Genomic DNA, 13,180 nt, shown 5'->3' with positions numbered 1-13,180 from the left:
GAAAAATCAGAAGTTTGAGAACATCTCAACACAGTGAGGTGGAGAGTAGCTTGGGTTAGACCAGACTCTTGACTCAAAGCGTGGATAACATAAAACAGGACTGGGCTCATTAGTGATAGAGTATCTGCCTAGATTTCCCCTCGGCCTGACCCTCTGAGGAACTGAGGGCGTGGCCTTGCGAACGTGGCCCTGACCTGTGAGCTTTTCCATTCCTCCCACCAGGAGCTGTTGATGGCACATGACTTCACCAAGTTCCACTCGCTAAAGCCGAAGCTGCTGGAGGCGCTAGATGACATGCTGGCCCAAGACATTGCCAAGCTTATGCCGCTGCTTCGGCAGGAGGAGCTGGAGAGTGTCGAGGCTGGAGTGCAGGGCGGTGCGTTTGAGGGCACCCGCATGGGCCCCTTCGTGGAGCGGGGCCCTGATGAAGCAATAGAGGATGGTGAGGAGGGCTCAGAAGATGATGCCGAATGGGTGGTGACCAAGGACAAGTCCAAATACGATGAAATCTTCTACAACTTAGCTCCTGCTGATGGCAAGCTGAGTGGCTCTAAGGCCAAAACCTGGATGGTGGGCACAAAGCTACCCAACTCTGTGCTGGGGAGAATCTGGAAGCTGAGCGATGTCGACCGAGACGGCATGCTGGATGATGAGGAGTTTGCCTTGGCCAGCCACCTCATTGAGGCTAAGCTCGAAGGCCATGGTCTACCCACCAACCTACCCCGCCGCCTGGTGCCGCCTTCTAAGCGACGACAGAAGGGCTCTGCTGAATGAGACAGCAGCGACTGCTGGCTCATCCTCCCTCTTTGCCCTGCTGTGGCTCCTCCCCAGCTCCAGTTGGCTACACGGCTACACGCGGATCCCTGCTCTGGCCCACTCACCCTGCCTGCCTACCCTGCCTGGCTATAAGGACTTGAGCGGGGAGATTCTCTCCCACACCAGACATTCAGTGAAAGCACTTATAGAGGACCAGGGGGGAGTGACAAGCCTTCTCTGTCAGTCCTTCACACCTGCACCTTCACATACACGGAGCTTATCACAGAAACATACACAGACATCCATCCATCATTCATATAAAGACCTGTTTTTTTCCTTTTATTTTTTGAAAGAGTCTCACATAACCTAGGCTACCCTTGAACTTCTTATGTAGCTGAGGATGACCTTGAACTCTTCATCTTCCTGGCTCCACTTCTGCGTGCTGGAGTTGCAGGCATGAACCACCATGCCTGGTTTGTGCAGTCCTGGGGTATGTACCCAGCACTTCCTGCATACTAGGCAAGCACTCTAGCAACTGAGCTACATCCACAGCCCCATCCAGATATTTATTGAGCACTTACTGTATGCTGGGCCCTGGTGGAACCGACTCTCAGGAGTGTGACATCTACACAGTCACACAAACACTGATACCAGCAAGACCCCCTTTTATAGTTAAGCAGCTACTGTTACTCAGCCATGCTAGGGCTCCCTACTCTTTTATGTCTTCAGGTGTCAGGCTCACTGGTGGTTCAGAGCAGACACTCAGCTTCCTCGCTCCTCTCATGAACCTCTCTTTCGCTTTCCTACCCACAAATCCTAAATTCTGACCACATCCACTTCACAAAGATTGTGCAGCAGATAGAAAAACCGCAACTTCCTGGCTCCTTCGGGGATGGTTTCCATTCCCCAGAGCCCATGGTTTCCCCAGCGTGTGGGGTTGGGAACCAAAGTATCTGGCCCCTCTGCCCACCTTCAGGTCCTATTTAAGTAAAGTCCCTATCAAAGACCGAGACCATGGGGTGGGAATAGGAGATGCTTTACCAAAGCCCAGGTTTTCATGGATATCCTGGGGCATTGGGAATTCTCGGTGCTATAGCCTCTCCTCCTCTCTACAGGGGCCTCACACACTTTATGTCTTAGCATCCTTAGTACCTGACCCTGGTGGGAGAAAAAAATAAGATGGGGCGGGGGGGGGGGCGTTGAGGACAGCTAGAAGGGGCTGAAAACCCAAGAGTGTCTCCTACGGGGCCAATAAAGCCAAAGCTGCTGCTTGTGTCGCTGTCAGGCTATCTTGGGGCGGGGACCCCTAAGGAAGAGGTGCCTGGGGAACCATTCTGGCTCACAGGGGCGGTGCAGTTTGTGACTCAACTCTGCGCTGACTCAGTCTCGGGCTGGGGGCCAGTCCTGCATATTTTCCGAAGAAAAGTTACTCAGGGCCCTCCCCACCCTTGGGACACCCCTCCCTCCCGCTTTCCGCCTTGGGGCCTGGGAACCCAGTTCTGGGCGTGGACGAGGACCAGTGCCAGTTTGTGTACAGTTTGCCCTTAGTCTCCAAAGCACCTTCCAACGCGCACTGACACGAATCGAATGCACCAGAGCAGATCCTGTAGCCCGAGACCACTGGGTCCTGGAGGAGGAGGGATTAGTGTGAGAGTGCACAGGACACTGATCCAGCCCACACCCGGTGCGCCCGAGACACTTTGGCCTGGAGAATCTCCCGCCCACGCACGCCCTGCTCCGCAGCCCTGGGCGCCCTCTGGTGGAAAGGTAGTGACTCAGGCCAGGCCATCACCTCAATATCCTGCCCAGGGATGAGCTGAGTTCTACTTTGACCCCGGGGAGACATGTTCCCTCCCCGTGCCTCCCCACCCCCTCCCCCTTTAGGAGTCCATTTTAATTCCAGCATGCCAATCTGAGCCTGGGGCGGGGGTGGGGAGCAGTGTGTGCTCAAGTCATTAATCCCAGAACAGAGGCAGAGGCAGGTGGTGGATCTGTGAACTGGAGGGCAGCCTGGTCTACAGAGTGAGTTCCAGGACAGCTAGGGCTACACCGAGAAACCCTGTATCGAAAGATAAAGGTGTGGTGTGGCTAGGGCTGTAGTTAACAGTACTTGCCCTGCTTACACGGGGCTCAGTTTCCCACCTTTTGCATGACCTGAAAACAAAACCCTTTGTAGATCTCTTTGGATGACTACCACTTTCCAGGGGCCTGGGGATGGGGGATGGGTGTGGAGGCAGTGATAGTTGGCTGGCACTTGGATGCTAGGCACCAATATTCTAGATTTGGACCTTTAAAACTGAGTTCATGCATGCACAGGTCTGTGGATCACAGATGTGATGGGGTCTGGAGATTGAAACAGGGTCCTCTGGAAGAGCAGCCAGTGCTTTTAACATCTCTTCAGGCCACATACTCAGCTTTTAATGATAAGTTTAACCGCTGAATAATCTCTCCAGGCCAATTACTCAGCCTTTTTTTTGTTAAGTTTTGGGAACTTAAATTCAGGTCTTTATTGTTTGCCCAGAAAGCTCTCTTACCCACTGAGCCATTCCCCAACCCTTGTTTTTCATTTTGAGACAGTCTCTCTACCCTAAACTCATTCTGCTGTCCAGGGTGGCCTATGAACTTGCCATCCTCCTGCCTCAGTGCCTCTTGAGTAGGTAGGTAAGGTTAAAAATGAACAGCACTACCCAGCTATTTTTTTTTCTTTTAGAGTGTGTGTGTGTGTGTGTGTGTGTGTGTTTTATACAGGCAATTCCATTGGCCTGCTTTCAGGGACCCAGCCAGTGCTTACATCATGACCTACGGCAGCCAGATGTACCAGTAGATGTAAGGACCCACCTGCCACCCCAGCTCTCTCTCTCTGATCTCCACCACCAATGTTCCCTCTCCTTCTCTGTCCCCTCTCTCTGCCCTCATGATTCTGCCCCCCATCTGTCTGCCTGTCTATCTGTCCACTTGTCTGCCTCTGTCCCTTCACCAAGTCCCACAGTACTCTTGCGTTCCCCCCAATAAACCTTTACACTAGGTCTGTTTTATGGTGTAACTTCTCAGGGGTACACCTTGGCCAGGCCCTCCAAAAATACTCCCTTGCCACATTATATTTCATAACGGCGTGTAAGCATATATGCCACCACAGCATACCTTGTGAAGGTCAAGAACAAACAGCTTGCAGGTATTGGCTTTTTCCAACATATGGGTTATGAGGATTAATCTGAGGCTTGGCAGCAACAGCCTTTCTCTACTGAGGTATCTTGGCAGCCCCACACCCAGCATCTTCTTTAATAAAAAGAGTTAAAGAAAATTTGACTGGACTCCGTCCCTTGGCAGTTACTATTTGGGAAGGAGGGGTGTCCTTCAATGGCATACACACTGGTCAGTTGCCTCTGATCTAGTAACTAACTCTTCACTCATTGCTGGTACAAAAAATCCTAGTAAATCCAGTACGTCACAAAACTACAAAGACACAAGGGAGGAGGGCATTTGGGGGAAAGAAGGGTAGTTCAGTAGGAGTGAGAAGGCAAAGGGAAGCAAAAATGGCAAGGCACGTATGAAACTGGTCTACAGAGTGAGTTCCAGGACAGCCAGGGTTATACAGAGAAACCCTCTCCCGAAAAACCAAACCAAGAAAGCAAGCAAGCAAGCAAGCAAACAAAAAACTTGTATAACTAACAAAATGGTTTGAGTAAAATTTTATGATACCGGGTAAGGTAAATTACTCAGAGTGAGAACCAAGAATCCACATAGCCTACTCCCTACCAACCCGAAATTGCAGGTCGAATCTCTGAATTCGAGGTCAGCCTGGTCTACAGAGTGAGTTAACAGACAGCTAGGCTACACAAAGAAACCCTGCCTTTTGTTGTTGTTGTTTTGTTTTTTCAAGACAGGGTTTCTCTGTGTAGCCCTGGCTGTCCTGGAACTCAGTCTGTAGACCAGGCTGGCCTCGAACTCAGAAATCCACCTGCCTCTGCCTCCCGAGTGCTGGGATTAAAGGCGTGCGTCACCACGCCCGGCTCGAACATTTTTAAAATAAGAAGAGACTGAACGTGATGATTTATCCTTTTGCCAAGACGTAAAACTCTCTATGTAAAAACTACGCTTTATCAAGATGGTCGCAAACAGGAAGTGCGTCATATTACGTCACTCGAGACGCGCACGTTCCAAACCGGATATCGGAGTTAGAGCGACTAAGCTCTTCCTTTAAGAAGATGGCTGCGGGTGGTAACAGGGACGGTGAGAAGCGCGGCTCGAGAAGCCAGGCGGACTCTGGCTTCCTGGGGCTGCGGCCGACCTCGGTGGATCCCGCTCTGAGGCGGCGGCGGCGGGGCCCCAGAAACAAGAAGCGCGGCTGGAGGAGGCTCGCCGAGGAGCCGCTGGGGTTAGAGGTCGACCAGTTCCTGGAAGACGTCCGGCTACAGGAGCGCACGACCGGGTACGTGGGGCGGGACTTCCGGTGGCGTGGCCGTGCGCTTTGCGACCTGGTGCTAGACGGACCGGGCATCCCGGCTCGGTGTGGGAGACCTATCAATAGTATCTTTAACAAATAAGCGTGCGAAAATCCCAACAAAGTTTAAGTTTTCCCCTAGTTTTTTTTAAAATTTGAAACAGGGCCTCACTATGTAGGACGACCTGGCACTCGGTATGTAGACAAGCCTGGCTCCGAACTCAAGTTTCCTCTGCCGCCGGAGTGCTGGCATTAAAACCTTTTGCTACAGAGTTTGAATTTCAAGTGAAAGAGAATAAAGTACGTTCACCCCATCGTGGTACATTTTAAATTCTGTGTGAAAGCTCCAGGTGTAGCCCATGGTTTGAGGAAGAGTTGGGATGGGCCCAAAAAGTTAGACCCCTAAGGGTCTGTTATCTTTCCAGCATTACTTTGGCAAATAGTCTGCATTTTTATCCTTCAGTGGCTTGTTGGCAGAGGCCCCAAACGAAAAGCTCTTCTTCGTGGACACAGGATTCAAGAGAAAAGGTGAGGAGTGCTCTTATGAAGTTGTGTGCTGGTGGTTCTCTGAGTCTTGCACCCGTGAGATCTGCATTGATGACATAATTTAAAGCAAAGCACACACACACACTCTCTCTCTCTTTCTCTCTCTCTCATTTTGGAAACAGTCTTGATCACAAGTTTGGAGGGGAGGGGGGATCGAGACAGGGTTTCTCTGTGTATCCCTGGCTGTCCTGGAACTCACTCTGTAGACCAGGCTGGCCTTGAACTCAGAAATCCACCTGTCCCTGCCTCCCCGAGTCAGTGCTGGGTGTGGTTCATCACCACAGTCTTACCATGTATACCATATTGGCCTCAAACTTAGATCTGCTTGCCTCTGCCTCCTGAGTGCTGGAAATAAAGGTATGCTTTACCACTGGAGACTAGAAGGGGCAGTCTTTAGTATAAAGAATTACTTTGAATGGCTTTGAAACAAGCTTGAGATGATTAAGAAAGGTGACCTGTTGTTCATTTTTGTTTGGTTTTATTGAGCTGTATCATTCAGCTTTTTTTTTTTTTGTCCCCCTTCCCCAAAGAATATGATAGCAAGCATGATAACCCACAACGTTAATTTCTCTGAGTTGCAGGCCAGCCTGGTCTACATAGTGAGCTCCAGGACAGCCAGGCCTACACAATGAGACCTTGTCTCAAAACAGAGAGAACAAGAGGATCTCTTTTAGCCAGGAGGAAGGAAACATGTCTTGGCAAGATGGCTTTACTCCAGCAGAACTTGGGCTGGGACCTGCTGGGACATGAAAATAAGGGCAAGTTAGGGATTGCTTTGCTGAGTGGGGTTTTCACCAAGGAGGCAGAAAAACACTTAAAATGGGAAGCCTGGTTCAGCAGGTACTGAAAACAAGCCAGTGCCTGGTCCAGCAGGACAGCCAGTGGCTTTGCAGAACAAGCTGGCAGCTTTGCCAGCAGCCAGGCACTTTAGTATGCACGATGTGAGTCAAGGGGTCCTGTTCATGAAAACCTTCTTGACAAGGTCGGGAGAACCCAGGGAAGCTGTGTGGGGACCCGGGGACGTTAACATCTAAGGTAATGGGTTCCATCTGCCCCACTCAGGCCAGGTCATGGAGTTTTAAATCTAGGTTCTGTGTGCAAGGGGAAACATGGCGTTTATCATTCTGAGTTATGTTCATTTTTGATTCAGTAATAGCTATGCTTTGTTTTTGTTTTGAGACAAGGTCTTCTTCTGTACGTAGGCTACCTAAAAGGTCACGGTGTGGCCCAGGCTGGCCTGGAACTTAACGTCCTCCTACCTCAGCCTCCCAAGTGCTTGGATTACAGGTAGGAGCCAACTGGCCAACCTATAGCGTTTTATCCATAAAAGAAGCTAGCGTTCACTTTTTGTTTTTACATTCATTTCTAGTTAGGGTGTGCATGTGCTTGAATGAGCGCACACCATCTAGGATGTGCCCTGGCATGTGTGTGGCTGGAGGGTACCATGTCTGAGTCAGTTCTTCCCCCATGATCCTGGGATTGGCCTCAGGTTGCCAGGCTTGGTAGCTAGAGCCGTGCCTCTGCCTCTGCCTCTGCACCATCCTGCAGTTCAGTATTCAGCTTTTTGTGGCTTGTTGCTGCTGCTTTTATTATTTTCAGTGCTCGGTGGAACCCGGGGCCTTGTGTGTGTTCCTCAGGTATTCCTGTGTCCTGTTAACTTTTTGGAATTAGGTTCTCTCTGTTTAGCTCAGGCTGGCCAAAGACTCAATCCTCCTGCCTCGGTCTCCAGAGCTTTAGTGTTACAGGTGTGCACCACTGTACTCGGCCTCCTTAGTGGGTTCTGCAGCATCTGATGTTCTCCTGATGGGCTTTGGAAAGTAGAAAGCAGAGTGCTAAGAGAGGGCCACAGCCTGCGTCTCAGTCCTCCTGGGTGCCTGCCCTCTTTCTTCCCTGTTAGTTCTGAGGTCCTTTCCCTGCTTTGTCTATGAGTCCTTCCAGATAGGTCTGTGGGGACTTAGTCCCCATCACAAGGCCTATCTCCTGCTTGCCGAGGCTGTGGTGGATCGGATCTGGGAGTCTGGGTTCTTTTTTGGGTTTTCTTTTTTGGTTTTTTCGAGATGGGGTTTCTCTTTGTAGCCCTGGCTGTCTTGGAACTCACTCTGTAGACCAGGCTGGCCTCGAATTCAGAGACCAGCCTGCGTCTGCCTCCCAAGTGCTGGGATTAAAGGTGTGCGCCACCACGCCCGGCTTGGGACTCTGGGTTCTTAATCTAGGATCTTCCCTTGTAGGTGAACAGGGTCAGTCTGGGAACCTTAGGCTGTGTTACCTAGGTTGAAGGCCATCAGGCCCTGGTTGACCTGAAGTTGGGGATTGGTTTATGAAGGGAGGGAAGGAGGCCTAAGGTAAAGTCTCTTCCCCTCTTTGTCCCCTGCAGAACCAAGAAAGAAGAGGACCTTGGTCCAGAAGAAGTCACAGCGTCTCCAGAAACCCTTACGGGTTGACCTTGCCCTTGAGAATCATTCTAAGATCCCTGCTCCCAAAGAGTGAGTCCTTCCAGCCCTGCCCCCTGAAGACTGTAGGGAGATGGCGTGGTGGAGGCAGTTGAGAGAGCAGACTAGAGTATAGCTGGGTCTCTGGAGAGTGGCTTAGAGGATTCAGCCCTGGCAGCAGGGTAGCCTGAACCAACTGGGACTATGGGGTAAAGAAGCGTCAGCCCTAGGAGAGAGAGGACAGGCTAGCAGGCTCCGCTGCCCTGAGGGAGTCTGCGGGATCTGGTGTTGTGAATGCTCAGATCTAAATGTAGTAGTGGGTATGAGGTTCTGTGCTGAGCCAGTTGACAAGAAGGCTATGCTGAGGCAGGCAGGAGAAAGGCTGCTGAGCAGCAGGAACAGCCCAGCTGGGAGGGGCTCATCATGCTCAGCTGCTGCCTTACCAGTTGCCACTCTTTCCTTACTCAGCATCCTCGCACATCAGGTCCCTAATGCCAAGAAGCTCAGGCGAAAGGAGGAGTTATGGGAGAAACTGGCAAAGCAGGGCGAACTGCCCAGGGATGTGCGCAAGGCACAGGCCCGACTCCTTAGCCCTCCCACACCAAAGGCCAAACCTGGGCCCCAGGACATCATTGAGCGACCCTTCTATGACCTCTGGAACCCAGACAGTGAGTGATTCTGCTCTCTTGCAGGTGGGCATGACTGGTGTGGGCAGTTGTCCATGTTGTACACTGACTGTCCAAGAGTGTGGCATCCACGGGCATGCTCTGTGGATGTTGACAAACTTCCAGCAGGGAGTCTGAGGTCTTCAGGGCCATCCTTTCCTGCTTGTGGGGCTCCCTTCCCAGTCTTCAGTCTCCCCCATTTGTGAAGTCCCATCGAGATGTGGTTTGAGGCCCTGGGAGCCTGAGCAACTTCCCTTGCCTGGATTTCAGTGTCATTTTTAGCAATGGAGGGACTGGTAGGGTCCCTGGGGCACAAACTCCCTTCTCTGCTAGAAAGCTCATTGCAGTTGCTCTCCTCTCCCTGCAGACCCTCTGGACACGCCTTTGATTGGTCAGGATGCATTTTTTCTGGAACAGACCAAGAAGAAAGGCGTGAGGGTAAGTTTGCATAGGCAAGCAGTGGGGTAGGGAGGGCAGCTTCTTCATGGTCCCCATGCCTGTCATCCTAGTGGTCTGTGTCCCTGTCCTAGCTCCCATGATGACCGACCTTGGGAAGGTGACCTTACCTCAGTGCCTCCATTCTTTCCTCAAACTGTAGAGTGTGGGTTAAAGAAGAAATGTCTGAAAACAACCCAGTGCTCACTGCTGGCGCTGTAGGTTGGAGGTTGGTTTGTGGCCATCATCTTGAGCTCTAAGTGTTTGCTGCTGTGGGCCAGGTCCTATGGAATCTTAGCACTTTTGGGGTGATGTGTTCTCCCTGTGGGTCTGGAAGAAACCTTGGCCTTCACATCCCTGTGTTAAGTGTCTCCAGGAAATGAGAGCTTAGGAGCCAGGCTTCAGGGAGGCCAGGAGCCAGCACTGGAGAAAAGCCCCTGGGGCTAGAGACCTGGAAGAGCAAGGCAGCCATAGGCAGAGGGGCTTAATGCACAGAAGCTACGAGGCAGAGCAGGGCCAGAGACCTGTGCAGCCACGGGTATGCAGTGGGCCCTGAGTCACCATGTACGTACGGGGAGCAAAGTCCTAAGACAGTAGTCTCAGAACTCAAGGGACCAGGTTGGGGAAGTTTGAACTAGTAGGGAACCACTTAATGTAGGGCCTATACCAGGAAAAAGACTAGATGGGGCGGGGGGGGGGGGGGCAAGACAGCTTGATGTAGAGGGCGCTGGTCACCTGAGGTTTCTGATGTGAAGATCTGGTCTTCATGTTCTCTGGGAACTTTTGGACCACGTGGGCACCAGAGTTGTCACCCATACTTTGCTGTGGCAGCGGAGGGCCTACAGCACAGCCAATGTGGCAGTGTGCCAGGGTATATAGACCCAGCATGTCACACGCTCCCCCTCCCCCAGCTGAGCAAAGGTGATGCACCCCCTTTAATCCCAGCACTCCAGAGGTGGGAACAGAAGGCTCTCCAGCCTGGCCTTCAGAGTGAGCTCCAGGACAGCCAGGGCTATGCAGAGAAATCCTCTTTCAAAAAGGAAAAGCAGATGCTGTCCCATTTCCCTCGTGGGTCTTGTGGCCTGCAAAGCCCTTCCTGTGGAGGGATTGCTCATTCCAGGGTCAGGTATCCCCTGTGCAGGGTGTGAGGTCCTGGCCTCATGAACCCTGAGTCCCTGCACCCCAGATGGAAGAGCTCCAATGTCTGGCTCCTGGTCCTTTATATCTCACAATAAAACTGTGAGATGGGCTGGTGGGCAGGTAACAAGGGACCTTTGCTCCATGGGGAAGGGCCTGGTATCAGTGCCTCCCATGGTGGAAAGCTGAGCACGGAAAAGGGTGTAGGGTGAAGCCTTTAGTAAGACTCAGTTCTCTGAATCCTAACTTGTCAGGCCCCACGTCTTAACAGTCTCACACTGGTCTTGGGGCTTCAGTGTAGGCATTTTAGGGGTACACTGGTGGTTCTTGGCATGGAGTTCATCCTGCCTCCCTGCTCTTGTCTTCCTCCAGCGGCCACAACGCCTCCACATCAAGCCTTCCCAGGTGCCTGCAGTGGAGGTGATTCCTGCAGGAGCCTCCTACAACCCAACCTTTGAAGATCACCAGGTTAGTGTGCAGTGGGTTCCTGGCCTAACCCAGTGCAGGTTTCACTGTCTGGAGTCCTCGCTCCCATTTACCCTCCCTTACCTCAGGCCCCACCTGCTTCCTTCCCTGAATTTGTCTGTTCAGGGACCAGACCATCTAATCAGAACCCAGCATAGGGTGAGGGTGAGAGTAGCTCAGATGTCTCCACTGGGCGTGTGTAGAGGGTGGAGCCATGAGCTGGATCAGCGCTAAGACTCAGGCATGGGGTAGGATCAGAGGGACATCCCTGATATTAGATTCACCCCAAACTCTCACCTCTGCCCAGGCCCTGCTTCGAGAGGCCCATGAGGTGGAGCTGCAGCGTGAGAAAGAGGCAGAAAAGCTGGAGCGACAGCTGGCCCTGCCCACCTCAGAGCAAGCTGCCACCCAGGTGAGCCCCATCCACCGCTTGTCACCCGCCTGTAACCTCACCTGCCCCCACTTGCTGACCACCCTGCTCCCTAGGAGTCCGTGTTTCGGGAGATGTGTGAGGGCCTGCTGGAGGAGTCTGATGGTGAGGATGAGCATGAGGCAGGCCGTGCCGGGCAGCCAGAGGCTGGTGATGGGACCACCGAGATCTCACCCACTGGTGCTGCTGGTCCTGAGAAGAGGATGGAGAAGAAGACGGAGCAGCAGCGGCGGCGGGAGAAAGCTGCTCGCAAGCTGGTGAGCACCCTGCTCTGTGACCCTTGTGGCCACACAGGGCCCTCGGACAGAAGTGGGTGACAGGGCAAACAGCTGTCGAGTGACCCGATACCAGTGCCATCAAAGGAGAGGTCATGGCTTTGTGGGCCCTGGGTGAGGAAGGCCCTGGGCAGAGTGGCACTAGGCTGAGCTCTTACCCTCTGTCCACAGCGGGTGCAGCAGGCTGCACTGAGGGCAGCCCGGCTTCAGCACCAAGAACTTTTCAGGCTGCGTGGGATCAAGGCCCAGGTGGCCCGAAGGCTGGCAGAACTGGCACGCCGGAGGGAGCAGCGGCGCATACGGCGACTGGCAGAGGCTGACAAGCCCCGAAGGCTGGGACGGCTCAAGTGAGGCACAGGCTAGGGCTCCAGGAAATGGGGGTCTGCAAGTTATATCATGCTTTTTTCTTGGCTCTGTGAGAGCCAAATCCCTGAGTGTCTCAACCCTGTGTTCTGTAGGTACCAGGCTCCTGACATTGATGTGCAGCTCAGCTCTGAGTTGTCTGGCTCACTCAGGACACTGAAGGTACTTGCCATGAGGGTAGCAGAGTGTTATAGGGACCCTGTGCCCAGTGATGATAACCATCCTTGCTCCCCGTGCCTACTCGGGCTGTGGGCGACACCATGGCTGCCCTGGGCTGGGCCAGTTGGGCCATTGCCTGGGGACTGAGGGCACAGGGTCAGGGTGAGGTGGGGAGGGCAGGTGCTGGTGTGAGTTTCTGACCCTCAGAAGGCCTTTTGTCACAGTCTCTTGTCAGCCCTAGTGAGTCTCCTCAAGCTGTGCTGGGGCCTAGCCTGGCTTTGAGGTTTCCATTTTTTGCAGTTGTAGCCTCTGTCCTCTGAGCCTAGCTAGGATAGCACACATTGACTTCAGTATAGAGCCCCCTGGAGCTCAGCAGGGTGTAGCTGGGGGTACTCTGTGGAGGCTTTAGGAAGATGCAGAGCTCTGTCTGAACCCCAGTGCTATCTAGGACCCTGCTAAAGTCTCTCTGACCCTCTGTCCCACAGCCAGAAGGTCACATTCTCCGAGACAGGTTCAAGAGCTTCCAGAAGAGAAATATGATTGAGCCCCGAGAACGAGCCAAGTAAGATCTGCCACTGTGGGAAGGATAGGGGTGGGGTGGGGGGGTGGGTTGAGACACTTCCATACTCCCCCCCCCAACCCCCTGAGATAAGGGATGCTCATCACATTTTCCCCTTCCCCAGGTTCAAGCGCAAATACAAAGTGAAGCTGGTGGAGAAGCGGGCCTACCGTGAGATTCAGTAAGTGAGGCCCACCAGCATGTGGCTGGCTGACATTCTGTGAACCATGGTCTACCTTGCCCCGTGGTAGCTTAGCCTTCCTCCCTTTTGAAAGCTGCCAGTGTCAGGCCCTTCCCAAACCCTCTGACTGGTCAACCAGTGGGCGCTCAGGAATCTAGAGTAGGGGTGAAGAGGATGCCTAAGGGAACCAACCAAAAGTCTCAAATCAGAAGGGGCATTAAGTGAGAAAGGCTGTGGGGTGCAGCTGTCCGCTCATCCACCTCAACTCTGCCCTCTGTCCTCAGGTTGTAGCTGTGCAGATGTCGGAGCCCCGCCCCTCAATAAAGTTCTGTGACCAAA

At 52.9% G+C, this 13,180-nt stretch overlaps 2 protein-coding genes, 1 long non-coding RNA gene and 1 other non-coding gene across 5 annotated transcripts in view; 3 read left to right on the top strand and 1 right to left on the bottom strand.

Moving 5' to 3' along the window:
- Positions 1-4,052, top strand: part of Ehd2 (EH-domain containing 2) — a 20,573-nt gene extending 16,521 nt beyond the window's left edge. Inside the window, exon 6 of one of the 2 annotated variants that reach the window (XM_011250582.3) lies at positions 223-4,052. In XM_011250582.3, the coding sequence (XP_011248884.1) occupies positions 223-774 (552 nt within the window). In that variant the 3' untranslated portion in view covers positions 775-4,052. The remainder of the gene's footprint in view (positions 1-222) is intronic. The other variant, NM_153068.3, reaches the window with a different exon arrangement.
- On the bottom strand, positions 3,225-4,922 carry Gm24576. The gene is made up of 2 exons (XR_391165.4): positions 4,715-4,922; positions 3,225-4,554 (listed from the first exon to the last, which is right to left on the bottom strand). It is a non-coding gene; the product is annotated as a predicted gene, 24576 (long non-coding RNA).
- On the top strand, positions 4,907-13,180 carry Nop53 (NOP53 ribosome biogenesis factor). The gene is made up of 13 exons (NM_133831.3): positions 4,907-5,185; positions 5,661-5,725; positions 8,118-8,226; positions 8,641-8,840; positions 9,205-9,275; positions 10,782-10,877; positions 11,182-11,286; positions 11,361-11,561; positions 11,751-11,926; positions 12,038-12,104; positions 12,587-12,663; positions 12,785-12,841; positions 13,126-13,180. The coding sequence occupies exons 1-13, from the start codon at positions 4,962-4,964 to the stop codon at positions 13,130-13,132; spliced, it is 1,455 nt and encodes a 484-aa protein (NP_598592.2). The 5' UTR covers positions 4,907-4,961; the 3' UTR covers positions 13,133-13,180.
- Positions 12,155-12,253, top strand: Snord23 (small nucleolar RNA, C/D box 23). Its single transcript, NR_028539.1, has one exon. It is a non-coding gene; the product is annotated as a small nucleolar RNA, C/D box 23 (small nucleolar RNA).

Source organism: Mus musculus, chromosome 7 (genome assembly GCF_000001635.26).
Source record: "Mus musculus strain C57BL/6J chromosome 7, GRCm38.p6 C57BL/6J".
NCBI lineage: Eukaryota > Metazoa > Chordata > Mammalia > Rodentia > Muridae > Mus > Mus musculus.
Note: the sequence above shows the minus strand (reverse complement) of the source record. Positions and strands in the feature narration are given on the sequence as shown.

Coding starts and splice junctions, on each gene's coding strand:
- Nop53 (NM_133831.3), top strand. CDS start 4,962: ATGGCTGCGGGTGGTAACAGGGACGGTGAGAAGCGCGGCTCGAGAAGC. Junction 8,841..9,204: donor TGACCTCTGGAACCCAGACA/GTGAGTGATTCT, acceptor CTCTCCCTGCAG/ACCCTCTGGACACGCCTTTG. Junction 10,878..11,181: donor CAACCTTTGAAGATCACCAG/GTTAGTGTGCAG, acceptor ACCTCTGCCCAG/GCCCTGCTTCGAGAGGCCCA.